General features: G+C 46.3%; 2 protein-coding genes across 4 annotated transcripts in view; both read right to left on the bottom strand.

Annotated features, from left to right (window-relative positions):
- The window catches only part of MRPS16 (mitochondrial ribosomal protein S16), a 234204-nt gene that overhangs the window by 88652 nt on the left and 124556 nt on the right, over positions 1 to 20996 (bottom strand). The gene's annotated exons all lie outside the window — the stretch shown is intronic.
- The window catches only part of TP73 (tumor protein p73), an 81160-nt gene that overhangs the window by 48407 nt on the left and 11757 nt on the right, over positions 1 to 20996 (bottom strand). For 2 of the 3 annotated variants that reach the window (XM_083752642.1, XM_083752644.1), the window contains one exon: positions 2197 to 2442. In XM_083752642.1, the coding sequence (XP_083608768.1) occupies positions 2197 to 2442 (246 nt within the window). Of the gene's footprint in view, positions 1 to 2196; positions 2443 to 12315; positions 12609 to 20996 lie in introns of those variants that run through there. The other variant, XM_083752643.1, reaches the window with a different exon arrangement.

The raw sequence follows: 20996 nt of genomic DNA, 5'->3' as shown, positions 1-20996 counted from the left end.
AAAGTGCTCGTGAAAATTCGCCATGATTTTAATGTGACGATCTCCTGATATACGCATGCTTATCTGCAAGTCTGCCTAATATACACATTTTTGCAAAGCAGTTTCGCCAAACAGAATACAGTTTTGCATGTTGTTTTCACTTAATGTCATGCATGCTTCTTCACCTCAGCCAATGCGCTTTTGCTGTCCGTAACTTGGCTGCCTTGAAAAATTCAAAGAAGCGCAAATTTCAAAGGATGGCCATGTTTCCGTTTGCATATTCTTTCGGAAAGCGTGGAACAGGTAGACTCGCCTTTAACTGTGTAGTGAATCGAGTTTCTCCTCCATCCCTACTGACAGGAACCATGTGGGAAGGGAGGGTCTGTGTGTGTCACAGGAGCAGCATAGAAGGATGCCTGTCTATGTACCATGTACCACATGTGTGGTGACCATTTGGAGACTGCTGAGGAAGGGAACTGGCTAAACCTGCCACTTAACCTGAGTGATACTGGAGAAGTGGGTTCAGACTCCTCTCAACCTTGATGCAGAAAGTGGCTAGTTTGCTTTGTCTGATAGAGCTCAGTGGATGAGACTTTGAATGAAGCCAGTTCTGAAGTCACGGTCTAAGAGTTACAGCCAACAGCGTGCTCTCCCCAGGTGTTGTTGGACTACAACTCCCATCAGCCCAAACCAGCAAGGCCAGGGTTGATGGGCATTGTAGTCCAACAAAATCTGGAAGGCAACACTTTTGGCTACTGCCAGTCTAAAGGGATATGACACAGCCAACTTGCCATACTTAAACAGAGTGGCTGGAGCCACCCAGAGTGGCTGGGGCAACCAAGTCAGATAGGCGGGGTACAATTAAATTGTTGTTGTTGTTGTTGTTGTTGTGGCTATCAGGTCTGGTCAGCACATGGATGCATTGCTACATGGGAAACCCCGCCTATGCTGCACTAAGTTGTATGATCAGATATATGTGTAATAAGTGAATAGTAAATGCCACATCTGTTCAGCTATGCCCTGCACCCTTTTGCATGCATTGCACCAGGTGTGATGGGATTTTGGAACTGGCTTGTTGAGAAAGAGGTCCCATATAATGGACATACCGGCGACCTAGCTCTCAAAGTTGGACTGAAGAGCGAAAAAGGCAAGATGGTTGTAAGGTGCATTGACACATCTGAAAAGTCTGCTTGCCCAATATGCGCAAATGCATATTTAAAAGAACGCCTATTGTCATGCACCAGCATTTGAGGAAAGGCCATAACTCAGTGGGTTGAGCACATGTTGAGCATGGAAAGGGGCTCAGATTCAATCCTTGGCATCTCCAGGTCCTTGAGAAACCCTGGAGAGCTTCTGCCCGTCAGTGTAGGCAGCACTGAGTTAGATGGATCAGTGGCCTGAGTCTGCACAAGGCAGTTGCTTAGGTTCTAAAATAAATAAATAAGATGGCAACCTATTGAGAGTGCATTCCTGGCTGGTGAATCCCCAGTTGAAGGACATTAGAAGCTGCCTTATACGGAGTAGGACCAGTGCTTCCCCCCCTAGAAAAATAGGTACTGGTACTCACCATGAAGTTGTTATAGTAAGTGCCACACTTTTTAACAACAACGAAAAAAGGTGCTGCACTTGAGTACCCCTTGAAAAAAAGCACTGAGTAGGACAATTGGTCAATCTACCCTAGTATTGTCGTCTCTGCTTTGCAGTGGTGTTCCAGGGCTTCACTGAATCACAGAATTGTAGCATTGGAGGGGACCTCAAGGGCCATCTAGTCCAACCCCCTGCAATGCAGGAATCTCAACTCAAGTATCCATGGCAGATGGTCATCCAACCTCTGCTTAGAAACCTCCAAGGAAGGAGAGTCCACCACTTTCCGAGGTGGCCCATCTCATTATCAAACCAGCTCTTACTGTCAGGAAGTTCTTCACAATATTTAGGTTAGAATCTCCTTTCTTGGAATTTGAATCTATTGGTTTGGGTCCTAACCGCTGGAGAAAAACAAGCTCTCTCCATATTCTATGCAGCAGCCCTTCAGGTATTTGAAGATGGCTTTCACCTCTCAGTCTCCCCTTCTCCAGCCTAAACCTTCAGGCATGAGATTTACCTGGAGACACCAGGAATCAAACCTGGGACTTTCTGCATGCAAAGGGAAGCTGTTCCTCCACTGAGCTGTGGCCTTGCCTTCCAAAAGAGCCCAAAAACCCAAGCCATGCAACTTACTGTCCAGGTCGCAGATTTAGCCGTGCTGGATTGCTGGAAGGTGACCTCGAAGTGATGCGGCCCCGGGTAGTCAGTGTTGGACGGGATGACAGGCGCTGGGGACATGGTGTCGAAGGTGGAGCTGGGCTGCGAGTAAGGCGAGAGCGTCGGGACATTGGAGGCGTGCTCGGAGCTATAAGGGCTAGAGGAGGCGGCCCTGCTGTCAGTGCTCTGATCCATGCTGTTGTTTAGCAAATTAAACTGAGACTGGAGGAAAGGAAACGGAGGGGGAGGAGGATGGAAAGGGGGGGAGGAGGAAGGAAGGGATGGAGAGAAATAACACTGCCAGTTTAAACACATGGAAATCTCAACACACTCCTTTTTTTGCAAAAGAAAAAGTTTTCCAGGTGTCTTGTTACAGGCACCTTTAAAGGGGTAGCCTCACTCCAGAGAAAACCAGCGTGGGCCATTCATGGCTCAGCTTCTTATCTTTAGCCACTACACCACCCCCAATTCCAAACAAGCCACCACTTGTTAGAAAAAGAGAAGGATACTCTCTTTTTTGCCTTTTGCATTTTTTTCTAACAAGACTGACCTTGATCCAAGATGGAGATGACACGTGTGCAACCCTGCCCCTCCAAAAAACAACAACACAACCCAGGATATATACATACATGCATACATACATACATACATACATATATAATACATATAACAAATTTAGCAAAATGGAACCCTTGCATTTTGCCCTTGGGAAGAGCTAAAGGTTTTGTGATTTGGGCGCTGTCCATTCTGAAAGTGAGACTAAAGGCATTTGCATAAGTGACTGACCCTCATGAACTATCTCGAGGTGTAGCTGTGGGTAGAGATAGAAAGAGATGTCAATTTCAGTTCCTCTCCTTTTTCCAGTCTTAAATCTAGATTGCACATTGCATTTTTTCCCCTTTTACATAAGACAGCATGAAAAGGTGTGTGTGTGCGCACGCGCATTTTTACACACGTTCCCCCTTATTTGTGCATTTTTGCAACACATTTTCCCCTTCTGTGAGCATTTTTGCAAGCTGTTTCCCCCACCTTCCAATAGGATGCAAGTTTGACTGTTATTTTCACTAATATGTGCATGCTTGCTTGTATGCAGTCTTTGCTTGGACTATTTTGTTGAAAATCTTCTCTTGGAGAAGTGCTCGTTTCAAAGGAGAACTGTGTTTTGGTTCACATAGCGGTTTGGGGGGGCATATTTGAGAAGTTTGTATTAAAATGCAGACCACATGAATTCCCCCTCCATCCCTGAGCCAAAAGTGATGATGGGAGCTACAGTTTAGCAACCTCTGGATGGCCCATAGCTTCCCCACACCTGGAGGTGATGTCCAAGAATCCTTCCAGCTTTATAAGTCTATGAGTAAGTTTACTTGCAATGGGCCGCAGTGCATTCTCATCCACAGATGTAATAAATGAGCACAGCAGTCATCTGTGGAGGAGCATACAACTATTAAGAGAACTGCAGCCGTGGCTCAATTAAAAGAGCATCAACTTTGCATGCAGAGTAGAGCTTCAAACTGTGACATCTCCAGGCAGAGCTAGGGATTTCCTCTGTCCAAAACCCAGGAGAGCCACAGCCAGTCAGTGTAAACAATACTGAACTAGATAGACCAAAGGGTCTGGCTCAGAATAAAGCAGTTCTCTACTTCCTTGTGCTGGTAAACTTCTCCAAGGAAGTGGAAGCAGGTGATAAAACCCATCTACCCTTTTTCAGTATGAGGACTGTGTGCTGAAGGTCCAAGGGTTGTATGCCACACACACACAGCAGATATAAAGCCACTCACACAGGTCATGCCACCCTCATTGCCACTGAGTGGCGTAAACCTCTCCATGCTTTGACTGGGCCATTTCACCGTTGCGGTGCTGAGCTGTGCAGAGGGGCTTTAAGCCGCTCAGCTCAGCGCTGAGATGGAGAAAAGAGGGTGTTGATTTTGCTGGGGGCTGGTGGGTCCCCTGCAGTGGATGTGGCCCATGGACTTTGGGCATGGCACCCATGAGGCTACCCCACTGATTTCTCCCTGGATGGGCAAATGAATCTTGAAGACTTTGCAAAGAATCTCCCCTGGGGGCAAATGGGGTCCTGGCTTGCCAGCTACCTTTAGCCAACCCCCACCTGCCAGCCTTCTTACTTTCCACTAGTCAACAGGGGGTGGGCACTGTCCATCAGCTTCCTCCACCTTAGCCTGAGTGTTGCCCCTTGTATAACTCAGCAGGGAGAAGGAGGCAGATGGGGGCACAGCTAGAATGAGTCGGCTCTGCCTCTGGCGCCACCTGCTGTTGGGCCTCCTCCCTTTGGCCCCACCACTCCCAATAGCCACCACAATGCCATACCTGAGGATGCTGCGCAGAAAGCAAATGCCCTCTTGCTGAGTTACAAAGCCTCCTTCTGATCCACTTTCCCTATTTCAACGTATGCATCTCCCACCTTTTTGAGGTCTTCGAGGCAGTTCTTGAGCGTGTTTGAACAAAGTATATTTTTGGTCTTTGCAGAGGCAAGCCTGCACACGTACGTAGGTCTTCCACCCCAGAACAGGCACACAGATTCCCTTGCCCTGTGCTTGGTGTCCATGCTAAAGACCCATGCCAGGGCTTCAATAGCTTTCTAGCATCACTTGCTGGGGAGGGACCATAAACTCAATGGTTAGAACTCCTGCTTTGCACAAAGAAGGCCCCAGGTTGAATTGCTGGCATCTCCCGGTACAGCTGGGAATATCCCCTGCCCAGAACACTGAACACATGACAGGCAGGGCCAACTACCACTTAGCTGTGATCCCTGCATTGCAGCAGGTTGGACTAGATGACCCTTGGGATCCCTTCCAACTCCACAATTATAAGCTTCTATGATTCTAACTAACTAGTTTCTGCTGCCATTCTCCTCTCTGCTGAGTTCTTCAAGGCTCTAATGCAGCCTTTCTCAACCTTGGGTCCCCAGAAGTTGTTGCACTACAACTCCCATCATCCTTAGCTGCCAAGGATGATTGGGAGCTGTGGTCCAACAACAGGAAAGTCTGCTCCGGTGCATTCAAAAGAAAGCTGAGGTCATTACCTATATCCACACTCTAGGTCTCAGGTCATTACCTATATCCACACTCTAGGTCTCAGGCTCACAAAATAAAGTACGCTTCCTGGTTGCCATTACAGAACACAGTTGGGGGAAGGAAGGGTGACAAAGCTAGAACCAGTTAGCTGTGCCTGTCATTGGCTCTGGCGCCACCTGCTGTTGGGCTCCCTGCTTTCCGCCCCACCAGTCCAAACATCCAGCAGCCACCATGGCATGCAAGGGAAAAAACAGAGAGCACAACAACTGATTGGTTAAGCCCTTAAGAGATCTGAACCGAATGTGGAAGAGAGGAGATACCCAAAGTGGTCCAAGAAGGAGGGGTTATGATGGTTTAAGGAAGGTGTGAAACCAGCCCAGGAAGGTGTGAGGATGGGGATAGCACTGAAGATCAAACAGAGAGGCTTGGAGAGGCATATTCAGGCCCTGTAACTGACCTTCCTCACTACTGGCATGAAAAATATAGCCATTTATTTCTTTGTGAAATTCCTAAACTTCACCTTCACCCAGAACATGAATGTTTGAGCAGTGTACATAAGAATCAAACATCAGTATAATATCATCATCATCTACTCATATGAGTTAAAATAATTTATAAATATATATTTTTTAAAAACAAACTTATATGCCACCTTCTATTCAGGGGCAGAGGAAGGGGGCAGTGGGGGCGGACCGCCCCGGGTGTCTTCACTGAGAGGGGTGACATTCGGTACACTGCCCGCCCACGACTTCCAAGCCTACCCCAAGCCGTCGGCGGAAGGCGGGAGCTGTGCCGCTATGCTAGTGCCATTCCCCCCTTCCCCCTTTCGTTTTGACAGCTCAGGGAGGCTTGGGAGTCATGGGCGGGCAGTGCGCTGAATGTCCCCCATCAGCGGCTCACTCCACCCCCGGCTGCAGGTGCGTTTGCCGCTCCATGCACCCAAGTGGCTATCCCGTGCCTAGGAGGGCACCCTCCACGCCCTGCCTCCCTCGGGAGTGTGCTCCCCCCCCCCCGGAGCTCCTCTGCCCTCCTGGGGTGCGCCTGCCCTGGGCAGATTGGGCATATGCTCCACCTCTGCTTCTATTCAGAAGATTTAAGGGCAGTTTACAGTCAAACTATAATGCTGCTGCTGATGATGATGATAATGATGATGTACTATAAAAATGCATTAAGCCGACACTGAAACGCCAGAGCAACAGCACCTACAACACCCAGCAGCAATTATCAGCACAATATCTGTGTCCAGAAAAATGCTTGGGCAAATAAGTGCATGGGTTTGTTTGTTTTCAGCATACGCCGGAAACTGTTGGAGCTAACCTTACCTTGCTGGTGAGCAGGGTCGTCTTAGGCATATCCGGCGCCGTGGTGCAAAGATCCCTCCAGCACCCCACCCCCCATTTCTCAGAGTTGTTGACCTTTTCCCAAGCCTCTGCGGGGATCACTCTCCTCCCACAGAGGCTTGAGAGGCAAGCTGCACGCCCACCAGCCGTATGCTTGATGGGGCACAGCTGGCGGGCATGCAGGAGGGAAAGGGGAGGCCACTGGTAAAGCCGCGCAGCTCCCCCATTCACTGGGGCTCCTGAAGAGGCCAGCGGCCTGGCGCAACACACCAGTGAGCCCAATGGGAAAGATGGCTCTGCTGGTGAGAGGGTAGTATAGCCATAGAATCATAGGACTGTAGACTTGTAATGGACCCCGAAGGTCATCTGGTTGGCATGTATTAGGGTTGCCATATTTCAAGAACTAAAAATCTGGACATTTGGGGGGGGGGAGTTTCAAAAACCCGGACATTTTGCCGATTTCCCAAAATCCTCCCCCCTCTAGATGCTAATTCCACCGTTGCAATCCCAGACATCTCTGGGGAAATCTGGACGTATGGCAACCCTGTCATATACATTCTTTGGCCACACCCATCAACATCAATGGGTCTACTCTAGCACTGGATCCCACTCAACGACCTGACTCTACACCAAATAAAGCAAAACTCTGAAGATCTGTCTGCAAAGCAATAGAAGCTGGATGGATTTCATTTTTGCAGATCCCCGGTTCAACACAGCAATGGAACTTAGTTACCCTCCCCTCCTTACCAACATGCCATCAATCTTAAGATTTTTAAAACTAACCAGACTTTGGAATCAAGGGACAAGTTATAACTTGGGATTCTCGAACCTCACCCACGGATAACTTTCTGATGTTGCACTCTAATAGCTTCCTTTCTTTCTCTTTTTTCTTTTTCTTTTTCTTTTAAAAAAGTACCAACATGAGACATCCATGTCAAGCAAGACCTCCAGCGCGTTGCAACTCCTACAATATCATCAGTGTTCAGTGAGTAACAGTTGGAATTCGGAGCAAGACTGAACTTGCACTGGTGGAGAACACCTCTTTTCTCCCCGAAAATATGCATGCAAAACTCCTTTGTCCTCTTTGATAATACAGTTCCAGGATGCTTTCGCCCTCTGCACTATGGATCTTGAGGTGCCTCCTCAGACAGATCCCCAAGAATCGGAATTGAGGAGAATTTTGTTTTGTCTGCATTTTAAAGCAAATCAACCAAATTCGCAGTTCTCCAGCTAATATGCAGCTTGAACAGAGTAAGCAGAGTCCGTTTTTTTTAAATGCAGTTTTGGTTCAAAAGACATATACTGAAATCTGTATTTTATGAGGATAATGGGTTATGGCCAATGCTAGGCTTAATGAGACCAGACCCATTGAAATTACCGAAACGAAGGTAGTCATGCCCATTAATTTCAGAAGATCTACTCTGAGTAGGACTAGCACTGGATACCATCTAATGTGTACAAAGGTGTAAGGCATATAAAGTGTGAACTTTATAATAGAAATGCATAAAACGTATGTGCAAAAAATACATATTTCAGGGGAAAGTGTTTATAAGGATGTGTATAATTTAAGCACAACATTTTCATTTTTAAATATATATATATATTTAAAACTATTAAAAAACAGGACAGGACAGACTTCTGGCTGAAAAACACATGAAAATACAAAAATGTGTTTATCAGGAGGAAATTCACACTAAAATGCTGAAGAATTTTCATGATGATGATGATGATGATTGAATTGCAAATTGCTGTAGAAAGAGATAGAACTGAATTTAAGATTGGAAAAATGAGACACTGAGATGCCACAAACTAACAGATCCTTCCATTGCCAACGATGGGGAATTGAATAGGCATAAGAAAATACTTCGGCCACCTTATGAGAAGAGAAGACTCCCTGGAAAAGACCCTGATGTTGGGAAAGATTGAGGGCACAAGGAGAAGGGGACGACAGAGGACGAGATGGTTGGGTAGTGTTCTCGAAGCTACCAACATGTGTTTGACCAAACTGCGGGAGGCAGTGGAAGACAGGAGTGCCTGGCGTGCTCTGGTCCATGGGGTCACGAAGAGTCAGACACGACTAAATGACTAAACAACAACAAGAAGAACATCAGAGGTGTCTTTCTGGATCTGACTAAAGGTACAGCATTCAGTTTCCCCAGCTGGTCAACCAGATGCACATGGGAAGCCCACCACAAGGATATGGCTGCAAGAAGCCCATCTCACCGTTATTCCCCAACAACTGGTCATCAGGGGCATAATATGCAGCCATCATGACTAGATGCCACTGATAGCTTCCTCCTCCACCACCAAGAATGTGTCTAACCCCCATTTTTAAGCCATCACCTAATTTTGCAGTAGCAGCTTCCATAGTTTATCTATGCCCTGTGTGCAGTCCTTCCTCTGGGCTGGAATCTCCTACCAATCCATTTCTTCAACTGATCCTGTGTCCTTGTCTCATTAGAGAGGGTAAAAAACCCCCACCCTCTCCATCCACTCTCTCCACACAATGCCTAACTTTCTAAAAAAACCTCTGTCAAGTCCCACACCCACCTTTACTCAAACTAAACATTTCTCGGGTCAAAATAGGGATGTCCCATTCCATACCCCCCAATATTTCTCAGATGAAAATAGGGACGTCCTAAGGAAAAGCAGCACATTCCTGGATCAGTTCAGAAACCTGGATGACTTCTTTAAATCTGGGACTGTCCCTGGAAAATAGGGGCACTTGGAGAATCTGAACTTTCTTTTCTTTTGAACAAAAAAGGCTGCAGGGATAGGAGCTTTTTAGTTCAAAAAAAGAAAATTATAGGGGTGTTGCTGCACCTTGGTGATCATTTTAGTTGCCCTTTTCTACTCCTTTTATTTCTGATTTGCAACCTCTTCTGAGACTGGGCACAGCATTCCACATGTGACTGCACCATAGATTTCTATAGAAGTGTTGCAATGGGGGCAGAGGGTATGGATTTGCTTTGGTTAGGATGCTATTGTGGACCTCTGCTTAACTGGCGCTTTCTGAAAAGATAAAAGAACACAGTAACAGCCTGTGAGATCAGCACAATGGCTCATCTAGCCCGGGATCCTGTTCTCATGGAAGCCTACCAGATGCCTCAATGGGAAACCCGCAAGCAGAATCTGAGTACAAGATCACTCTCCCCTCCATTGATTTTCAGCAACTGGTATTCAGAAGCGTGGCTGTCTCCAACTATGGAGACAGAGAATAGCCATCACGACTAGTAGCCATTGGTAGCTCTCTCCTCTATGAATTTGTCCAATCCTCTTTTGAAGGCCATCAAATTTGGTGGCAGTTCAGTAACCAAATAATGTGTACAAAGCTGTGAATACACTGGAGTGGTTGGCAGTGTGCATAGAAATGCTAGTGAGATGCATATATTAGTGAAAATGCATCATGTTAGGGAAGACTCCTTGCGAGTAGGTGTATGTATGGTATTTAAATTGTGCGTACTGTTACGAGAAAATGCCATGAACTTGGTCAGCATTTTTATCACGCTACACCCTCAAGAGCTTTAGTATGTGGTACTATGACAGAATTACTAAATGTAATCCAGCATGGATCAGATCAGAAATCTAGACGAGAGATTACCGGGAGCGCAAGATATACAGATAATAAATGGCTTGTTTTAAAAGAAGAAGAAGAAACAAAACCACAACGGTGGCGATTACTGGTGAAGTAAATTAAAGAGACACAGTCACCCTGACTCTGGCAATTATCTCCTAAGGTTACAGAAAACACATGGCCTGTGAGCATTACACAGGATCGGAGGCAGCTACCGTGAGTGACTCACGCCAATTAGCGCAAGTTAAGAGTCAGACCCCACTGAGCACACACCATGGGTGTGTTACACTGTTTGGTAGACAACAAGGTCTAAGGCAGATCACCTTAAATGCTGAGTGATAAATTGACAGATAACTTCTAACTGTGAAGAATCAGATTATAAATCCCTTTGATTTTAGTGCAATTCACTTCTAGGTAATACATTTAGGGTCCAAGCTTGGAAGCAGGATCCCAATGAAATGGCCAGGATTTAATAAGGCTCTGGAGCGACTTTTAAAGTTACAGCAAAGGGTTTGAGCATGAATTAACATTGCCATTGTTCATATAGGAGAGGGAGAGAGAGAGAGAGATTGTTTGTCATTGTAAACTTCATGGAAATTTCTGTGCCATAGGAGATGTTCTTGCGGGTTGCTAATTGTTCAGCAATTTCATGGATCAAAGCAAAAGAGAAATGGAAATAATTACTGTGAAATTGCTTTCTTTGCAAGATAGCTTTAAGAGTATAACATGGTATTTTTCTATATAAAAAGGTATTTACTGTTTGAGATTGTCAAGGATAAATAATGTCAGAAAAGCTAAGAAGCACACCACCCGAACGTAACATGTTCAAGCAGAAGTCTCATTGAACTCAGCCTTCTTTTCTCGCTTGTTAAGAGTGCTTAATATACTTGCCTTAAAAGCACATACAGTAATGTATGAATGCCATCAGTGAAACACAGAAAACCCATAAAGAAACAAGCCTTCATATCTGTAACCAAACAATAATCCGCTAATTTCAAAGGCTAGGGCACCAACACAAGAGTCTGGGTTTATCAAACATTAGTCCCATTAATTTCAATGGGTTGTATCCAACTAAGTTTAACCTAAAATAGACTCATTGGAATGAATTGGTCTACTCTAGGACTAATGTTAGATAAAGCCTAATGGGTCTACTCTGAGCAAAATCTAACTGACTACTTAATGGAACACTTAATGGACTACTTAACTTACACATACTATTAATTAAAGGCATTAATCTACTTATAATATTTGAAATAAGAGCCAAGCACATTCATCAGTAATTGCCAGTGAGTGCCTTTCTTTTATTCTAAGGAAGCTCGTTTCCGATGCACTGTGGTAAGGAGCCAAATTCTGTGGGCATGGTGACAAACCCTCCTCTGTCACTCTTTGAAGACCATGCTGAGGACCAAAACATTGTGTTGCATTTCGCTGGAACCCCTGCAAAGAGCTGAACTGTCACAGAGTAGGCTACATTGCATGATCCCATTCCTAAAAAGGACAGTGTGGATTCCCCTGTGGTCTTTGTTGACTGCCATATCCTAAATGTACTGGGTCTTTGGTTTTACAGATCCCTTTTTGTCCCCAGTTCTCTTGAGCAGCTTCCTAAGCAGCCTCCCTTACAAAGTTATGGGTGAATGGGGAAATACCACCCCCAGACCAGCAAGAGAAGCATTAAAAAAATTAACATGTGGGAGTCAAGTCGGAGCCCAACCTTTATCTCAACTGGAGACAAAGGTCAAAATACACCACTGAGCCACCGTACCAGATGCCTTGCCAAACAAGCATCCTGTGCTGTAGGACCCAACTCCATCTTCAATGCAAGCCTGCTAGAGTGAGATCAATGCGTCTCCCCACATGCTCAGAAGTGCAAAGACGGTGGCTGGCAGCGTCCCTCCAGGTTTTCAGACTCTCTCTGTCCTACCTGGGGATGCCAGGGATTAAAACCCAGGACCTTCTGCATGCAAAGCAGATGTCCTGTGCCACTGAACCATTTGCTAACAGGCAAAGCAAACATTACCCTGATTCAACCCATCCTGAGCCAGCCCAGGCTGGCATTCCGCAAGAATCCACAGGTGCCCTGTTTAGGTCTAGCCAAGCGCCACCGCGTCACGGGAACCGAGCCCTCGGCAGAAGAAAAGTCGACACCTACCGTGGTGTAGTGCTGCATTGGGTTGCTAGCGTACAGCATTTTAGTCTTCTTGGGGTTTAAAAGTAACAGGGGAAATCCCTGTCGCCGGAGTCATGGAGTCAAGGGGTGGACGGTGGAGCCGCGGGGGGCATTTAAACGGCATGCAAAGGTGGGGGAGGGCGGTGAAGTGCCTGTGGTGTGCCAATGGGGAAAGGGCAGTGGAAAGATATGGGGCTGGCTACTTTGGTGGCTGGCTATTTTGCTTGCTTCTCTACCCCCACCCCCCAGCACCCTCCCCACACCTTGGTTCTGTCATCTAGCTGCATCTAACAACAAAACTCATACCCACCCCTTTCCCTCTCTCATGACTATTCATTAAAGAAATAGGCAGGCCTAGACTTGCCCGGTGATGTATTGGACAGTACCACTGGTTCTCAGTGGAAAGGGGGGGGGGGTTGGAGTGTGAGGTGGGTGTCCTTTCTGCAGAATAAAACTGAGCCAGACTTAATTCCCATGTCCAAAATATTTTTTTAGCTGGATGAAACAGATTTTGGTGGTACGTTGCTTTGTCATGGACAGAGTAAGACTTCTCAGCATGGGCAAACGGAACGATTTGGAAATTGTCCCCAGGTGTGTGTGTGTGTGTGTGTGTATTTGTGACGCTTGAAAAAAAAGGTCTGTTCCCAAGACAGATAGTAATAGATTATTCAAGTCTGTGCTTTAAAGAGAAAGCCTTCTTTCTGCAACAAAAACATGTATCAATCCATCAATCAATAGATGCAGATACAGTGGTGCATCGGGTTACATATGCTTCAGGTTACAGACTCCGCTAACCCATAAATAGTACCTCGGGTTAAGAACTTTGTTTCAGGATGAGAACAGAAATCGTGCTCTGGCGGCCCGGCGGCAGCAGGAGGCCTCATTAGCTAAAGTGGTGCTTCGGGTTAAGAACAGTTTCAGGTTAAGAACGGACCTCCATAACGAATTAAATACTTAACCTGAGATACCACTGTATATGCAAGAGCGTAAAGTGGGGTACTGATTGTGCTGCTTCCATACCACTGGCATGAATGGATTTTAATATCATTGAGTCTGCAAACTGGCAAGCTGCATGAAAGCTTCTCTCTGTTGTCCTATAAGGCTTCAGTCCACACCATTAGGGCTGCCATACATCCGGAATTTCTTGGACATAGCCGGGATTCGTCCGCCAAAAATAGTGACTGGGCAGAATTTATGAAAATTGATCAAAATGTATGTGAAAACCCAGTCAGTTATGATACATTGGGCCAGAGACTTTGGTTATAATATACAATCGGCTGATTGGGGAAAAGTATGGAATGAAAATATGAAATTTACTGCATGTACGGTGTTAAAGGAGAATATTATGAAAATGGTATATAGATGGTACATTACACCGGTTAAGTTAGCAAAAATGTTTAAAACATGTAATAAGTGTTGGAAATGTAAAGAAAAAGAAGGATCGTTTTTCCATATGAGGTGGGAATGTAAGAAGGTAAAGGGTTTCTGGGAAATGATATACAATGAGTTGAAAAAGATATTTAAATATACATTTGTAAAGAAACCAGAAGCCTTTTTGTTAGGAATAACAGGAAGAGAGATAAATAGAAGGGACTATAAACTTTTTCAATATGCAGTAACAGCGGCAAGAATATTAATGGCCCAAAAATGGAAACAAGAGAAGTTACCGACCCTTGAAGAGTGGAGAATGAAACTTATGGATTATGCAGAATTGGACAAAATGACTGGGAAAATTAGATATCAACGGGATCACAAGTTCATCGAGGACTGGGGAAGGTTCACGGAGTATCTGAAAAGCATATGTGATGAACAGACAACACTAGTGGGATTTAAAGAGGCTTTGTGATAGTTAAAGAGGTATTGTAAAAAAGAAACAGAATTGAAAGGATAATATTAATTGGCAATATTAAATATAGAAAATGCGTAAAAATAGAAAATATGGATGATTGGTGGAGGAGCTGGTGGAAGTACAAAAACTGGAAATTTGTGAACATGGTTGTGATGATGAATTGGTAAAGAAAAAAAATTAATAAAAATTATTATATAAGAAAAGAAAACCCGGGCGTATGGCAACCCATGTTTTTTGCAAGAGATTTTTCAAAAGTAGCTCAACAACTTTTGTGTCTGGATTTCCACTTTCTGAAATATGGCAACCCTGCACATTATACATTTAAAGTATCTCCATCGCACATTTAAAGTACATGGCTTTCACCCAAAGTACCCTGGAAAATGTAGTTTACCCCTCATGGAGCAACAATCCTCCATGCCTTTAACATACTACAGTTCCCAGGATTGGGGGAAGTCATGAGTGCTGAACGTGCTTTGAATGTATGGTGTGGATCTGAATAGTTTGTCTTTTGATTGTGTGTGTGTGTGAGAGAGAGAGAGAGAGAGAGAGAGTCTCAAGGACTGGCAAAGAGAGGATCAGGAAGCATGGAGGGTGATAGGCAGCTGCCTTATTTACTGCAACAGATCACTGGTCCATCCAGCTCAGAATCATCAACAGCAAAGATGCAGAATTTTTTCCAGCTTGAGGGCCACATTGCCTTCTGGGCAATATTCCAAGGGCCACATGCCAGTGGTGGGTGGTACGAGAGGCAAGAGCAGGTGGAGCAATAAATGTAAGCTTCAGCTTTGTGCAGTAGATTGGTTTCTACTCACACTTGCAGACACTCATCTCTGTCCTTCACCAGGCAAGCTAGAGGAATGGTCCAGCTGGGCAGAAGCACTTGAGAGGCTGTGCTCCCCCTGCTCTTCCTCCAATGAGACCCCTGGTTCCAGATCTGAGCAAGAACCAACCCTGACAGCATGGTGATTCTTCAGTGTCCACCTTGTTCCCCAGGGCCTCTGGATATAGTTGAGAGTTGTGGCTTGGGAAGAGTTCCAAGGGCCCAAAAGTGAGGTTTGGAGGACCACATTCAGCTCTGGGCCTGAGGTTCCTAACCCCTGGCCTATGCTGAACCACAGTGACTCTCCACCCTTTCTGACAGGGCCCATTTCCAGTTCTATCAAGAACCAAACCTAGGAGCTTTTGCCTGCCAAAAGCAGGACGCCAAGTCGCCTCTCCTTCCAAAGGAATTGTTTCTGTCCTGCGCTTCCTTCTCAAAGGAGCCCAGGGCAAGCAAGCAACAAGTGATAAAACGATAAAGACCATCTTGAAAACAATTCTAATACAGATGCAGACTGGGAGAGATCTCAACTTAAAAGGCTTGTTGGGAAAGGAGGAGGGTAGGCACTGAAAATACGACAGAGACAGCAGCTGTTGAATATTCAAGGAGAGGGCATTCCAGAGGGCAGGAGCCACCACACTGAAAGCCCTGTTTTTATGTTGTGAGCAAAGGACCTCCTGGTAAGATGGCATTTGCAGGAGGCCCTCACCTGCAGGGCGCAGTGATCGACTGGGTATATAAGGGGTGAGATGATCTTCCAGGTGTCCTGGTCCCATGCTGCATAGAGAGCTTTGTACACCAAAACCAGCACTTTGAACTTAGCCCAGTAATTACCAACCATAGGAAAAGAACTTCACATTCTAACAAGTGCATGCATATCAACCAGCAGGCTCATCTGGCTCCACATTCACACTCTCAGGACCGTTGGAGATATTGGAATGAAGCCTCCTTTTATCATTCACTGCCTCCTGTCCATCCCTCTTGCATTCATCCCCCATCCCTTTGAGCAACGGAGCTCCATTTTCCCAGCAGACTTGAAAGAGTCTGAGGGGCAGCGAAAACGACCACTCTCACTTCTCCAGAAAAGAGGGCAAAAGAGGACAGATATCTACATCACATTTGCATAATGCTGATTTATATGTGCAGGGGCAGATTTAGAGATAAATACAGCAATTTAATTGGAAGAATTTAATTGGAACTTCTCAGCATAGTGAGGATGACCATGCTTGGTCAGGTTGAGCTACTGTCCAGGTGGAAACTGTGGCTGAGCATCTCCCAGGTCTCTCAACAGAGAGGCTGTCCTCTATAAAGTAGGGTACATGACATGGTTTGTGTTGGGTCAAGTGACCTAAACACTGCCCTGTTGCCCACAGTATCTTAGGCTTTAGACCAGGGTTTCCCAAAATTGGGTCTCCAGCTGTTTTTGGACTACAACTCCCATCGTCCCTAGCTAGCAAGAGCTAGTCAGGGATGAAGGGAATTGTATTCCAAAAACGGCTCGAGACTGAAGTTTGAGAAACCCAGATATAGATCCTGGTGCAGAACTTTACAACTTTGGGCAAGATCAGTTCTTCTGTAAACCACGGATTGGATCCTACTCAGAGTTTACCCACTGAAGGTCCTCAACATGACTAACTTAGGTCCAGTGATTTCAGCGGGTCTTCTCTGAGCAGGACTCACCTGGATGCAACCACATCCTCTGGGCTCCTGCGTAAGGGGCTGTTATTGTGGGGTTACAGTGATTCAGCTCAGATATTATTGACACGGCTTGGCATATTAGCACTCCACAAGCAGATCCTGCAATAAAATATTACAGAGGATCCTTGCTTCCAAGAGGGCTGGGAAACCTGTGGCCCTGGCCGTGTTGTGCTTTCCAGATGTTGGCTTCCAACTCCCATCATCCCAAATCATTTGTCATTGGGGCCGATGGGAACTGTAGTCCAACAGCACAGAGAGCACCGCATTGGCTATCCCTGCCCTAGGCAATGGTAGCTGATGCCTAGTGGGACTGATAGGGCAGAAAGCAGGGAAATCAACTGCAGGTGGCACCAGAAGCAATGACAGAGCCAACTGATTCTAGTTTTACTCCCCATCCTACTCTTCATATCTGCTAAATTCTATAAGGGCAAGGACTGAGACAAAGGAGTATGAAAAGACAGCTGGGGCCACCCTGTAGGCAAGTGGTAAGTAAGAAAGCAGGTGGACATAGAATATTAGAGTTGGAAGGCACTCTGCAGATCATCTAGTGCAACCCCCTGCAATGCAGAAATATGCAGTTGTCCCATACGGGGATCGAACCTGCAGCCTTGGCATTATCAGCACCATACTCTAGCCAACTGAGCTATCCAAGCACATCCAGAGGAATCAAGGTTGGTGGGGCAGTGCCCCATTTGCTCTAATGGACCAGTCTCCACTGCCTCTGGGGCTGCATGCACCCAACTTTCAAAACCCCTCTGAAACTATCAGTTCAGATCTCTTGTTAGAGTGTCTTGCCCCTTTTCCCACAACCAGCTGGCCCCAGGTTCAATTCCCAGGGTCTTCAGCTAGGTGATGAAACTGTTGGAAGCTTGGGTGCAACTCTGCTAGGGGTTAAGACAGATAGAGTGAAGGGCATCCATATCCACAGATGATCCCTGCGCATTTAACCTATCAGCTTCTTTCTCTGTCTTCTGTCTGTTTAGGCTGATAAATCTTAGGTGCCGTGTTTACAACTTCCTCCTCCTCCTCCTCCTACTTCTTTCTTAGACCTCAAGATGACAGGTCCTCTTTGAACTAGCCTCTGAGAGATCGAAGGAGCAAGCATGGCTGCCTTGTTCTTCTCTGGGCTAGTTAGACTAGAACTAGAAACCTTTCCAGCTGCTATATATTTCCTAAAATCCTTGTGGTGTATTTCCTACAACAAACAACTTTATTATTCTCTTGCATCTCTCTTGGTGTTTCAACAGACAAAGTCTATTCTTTAACCAAGCTTCAGTAGACAAACACTGCTCAATATGCATATGAAAGGGCTTCAGTAGGTAATAGGACCCCAATAGAAAGACCTCTAACTGAATCCCTGGAGAACTCCTGCCAGTCTCTGTAGACAATGCTACTCCACCTAGGCATGTCTACTCAGCAATGAGTTCAGAGGGGCTGACCCCCTAAGCAAGTGTGCATAGGGGGTAGGGCCATAACTAAGTGGTAGAACATCTGCTTTGCATGCAAAAGGTTCTGGATCCAATCCCCAGCACCTCCAGGCAGAGCTGGGAGAGATCCTGTATGAAACCCTGAAGAGTTGTTGCCAGCCAGTGTAGGCAATAGTGAAATGGACTGATGGTCTGACTCACCTGTGTCTTCAGGGAACGTTTGTAGCTCAGCACTAGAGCACCTGCATTTTGTGTGGAAGGTCTAGTCCACAGCATCTATAGGTAGGGCTGGTGAGAAAGCCCTGCCTGAAAACTTGCGACTCGGGGTTTATCATCTCCTCTGTTTGTCCCCTGCTTTCTCCAGGGAAAACCTGCGGTTTAGTGCCTAGTCAGAACAAACAGCAACCGGGTTCCCTGCAGAATGCAGTTTTGCTCCAATTTAGGGCCAAAGAGTAGGTTTTCTGGGGCAAAGGCACAACCACTCAGACTCATGCGTAAAAAGCATGAGGCAAGCAGGAATCTGGTCAGACCCTGCTTCCTAGGCATGGAACAAGCAGAAGTGTGGATGAAGCTTCTGTGCAGACAGTACTGAGCCAGGTGGACCAACGGTCTGAGTCAGTATAAGGCTCCTTCCTGTATTCCTAGAACTGCAGCATCAGTATCACTGCAGGAAAACATTTTCATGGTTCCTTGCGGCATAACTCTATACCAGCACGAATTAGAGCCTCTGCTTTTGTGCTGTTGACGTGCTCCACCTACTGCAAGAATGTTTGCCTTCCGCTTGTCCAGTCAAGCAACAGAAGCTTTAAACCTGGATAGCACAGTTGGTTAGAGCATGGTGCTGATAAACACCAAGGTTGCAGGTTCAATCCCTGGCTGCATATTCCTGCTTTGCAGGGGGTTGAAGCAGATGATCCTCAGGGTCCCTTCCAAGTTTACAATTCTATGATTCACATTCCTACACCTGAGAGATGTTTGGCTGTTCAGCTGAGGTCTATGACCTAAAAAAGAAAAAAAAGGAGGAGGGAGGGAGGGAGGGAGGGAGGGAGGGAGGGAGGGAGGAAGGAAGGAAGGAAGGAAGGAAGGAAGGAAGGAAGGAAGGAAGGAAGGAAGGAAGGAAGGAAGCTGGTCTTCCCTCTTGGGACTCTTGCTTCATATCCTCCTTCACCCCAGCAGCCATGGGCCCAACCATGATAAGAGAATGGGGAGGGGAAGGAGAGGGAAGCAACTAAGAGAAACTAGATGCAATGGCTTCAGCTTTGGGTTTGAAACTCTGGCAACTGGTGCCCGCTGGGGCTAGTGGGGCAGGAGGCAGGAGCCCAGCAGTAGGTGGCGCCAGTGAGGAGATTTCACCCCTCCCATATCCAAGAATCTGCTGATGAGTCTGGTGATTTTCCAGAGAGAAGGGGCGGTGTTCTGCTCTCTACTTATTCTGCTCCAGCCTAACATCAGTCAGTCAGTCAGTGTGTCGGAGAGAGAGAGACTGAGTGTTAGAGATTATGTGTATAGATAAGGTTGCTGCTAAGAGCAGCTGCAGACACTCAGTGCAGTTCAGCATTCATTTATGCTTAGACCTCATTTAGCTCTGTATATAGTTGTATTATAGTTGTAGATAGAATAAAGAAGATATTCTACAGAGCTGCTCTCCAAGTCGTTTATGCTCTGCTAGACTCTGCTGTGCGACGACTGTCTTCTTGTGGAAGTGAATCCGGTGCTCACAACTCTAAGCTGTGAGTCCACAGCACTTTGACCTGTTCCTGTGCAGAAGGTGGTCTCTGGAAGTGCTACCCAGCTCGCCTAGCCCAGTTGGGGCTGAAGTGGATGAGTCCAGTTGGTGGCACTGGCTCAGGGGCGATGCTGACAGCCAGTATTATGACAGGCAGAGCCAGCTGATTCTGGGTTGGTCCCTTCCACTCCTCCTTGCTGAAGTTCTACAAGGGTAACAGAGAGACGAAGGAAAAGGAAGCGGCGGGCAGTGCTACTCCCTTGGCTGGGTGTAAGCAACGTGGCAGGCAAAGGGCGCACTGATATTGGTGGGGCAGTGTGCCACATTGGCCCTAATGGCGTAGCCTCCACCACTGTCTCCCAGAGAGAAGCCTTGAGGGATCCATGGAAAGTTACCAGAGGATGTGTGAAGAGGATGGCACACAACTCCATGGTAAATCACTCCTTTTTGAATGCAGAGGGTCCCTGATTTGATCCAGCATGTAAAGGAGTGCTGTGCCAAAATCTTCTCCTGCATCTCCCCCCCCCCCCAATTTTCCCATCCAATAACATGAAAGGAAATTGCATTTGTAAAATTTGAAAAGGGAGATGAAAATTTCAGCGAAATTCTCGGGTTGTTTGTTTGCTTGTTTGTTTGCCGTGCATACCTTTTGATGGGGCCAAGGGGGTGGTCTGTGAATGTCCTTGCTTTTATTCAACACATCATCTCATCAGTGGTCTGCAGCCTTCCTGGGTGCCCACGTTCCAATCAAAGCCCAGGGAAAGCCATTGTGAGTGACTCATCCCATAGCTCTTTCTCAAATCGGAAGCAGGGGGGAACTGGGCAGGAGGCTGCAGAGCCCTGGAGAAATGTTTACCGGGGAAGAAAGTAACATCAACCACCTGTGACCCCCTTGCAGCAATAAAGTGAGCTCCAACCCTTGCATTGAGAGAAATCCTACAGAAATTCTAATATGCCTTGAGAATGAGGCAGAAAATCTGAAGCTTCATTTGCGAGGAATGCAAGCTTTTGAGAAATCGGAGGACACATTTCAGCACACTGCTAGTGTACTGAGAGTGTCGGGGGGGGGGGACGCAGGTTCAAATCTCTGCTCACTTGTGAAGTTTACTGGAGGACCTTGGATCAGTCTCCCAGCCTGACCTA

Source organism: Podarcis gaigeae (assembly GCF_964106915.1).
Source record: "Podarcis gaigeae genome assembly, chromosome: 8".
Taxonomy (NCBI): Eukaryota; Metazoa; Chordata; class Lepidosauria; order Squamata; family Lacertidae; genus Podarcis; species Podarcis gaigeae.
The sequence above is the reverse complement of the archived record's forward strand: the minus strand, read 5'-3'. Positions and strand labels throughout refer to the sequence as shown.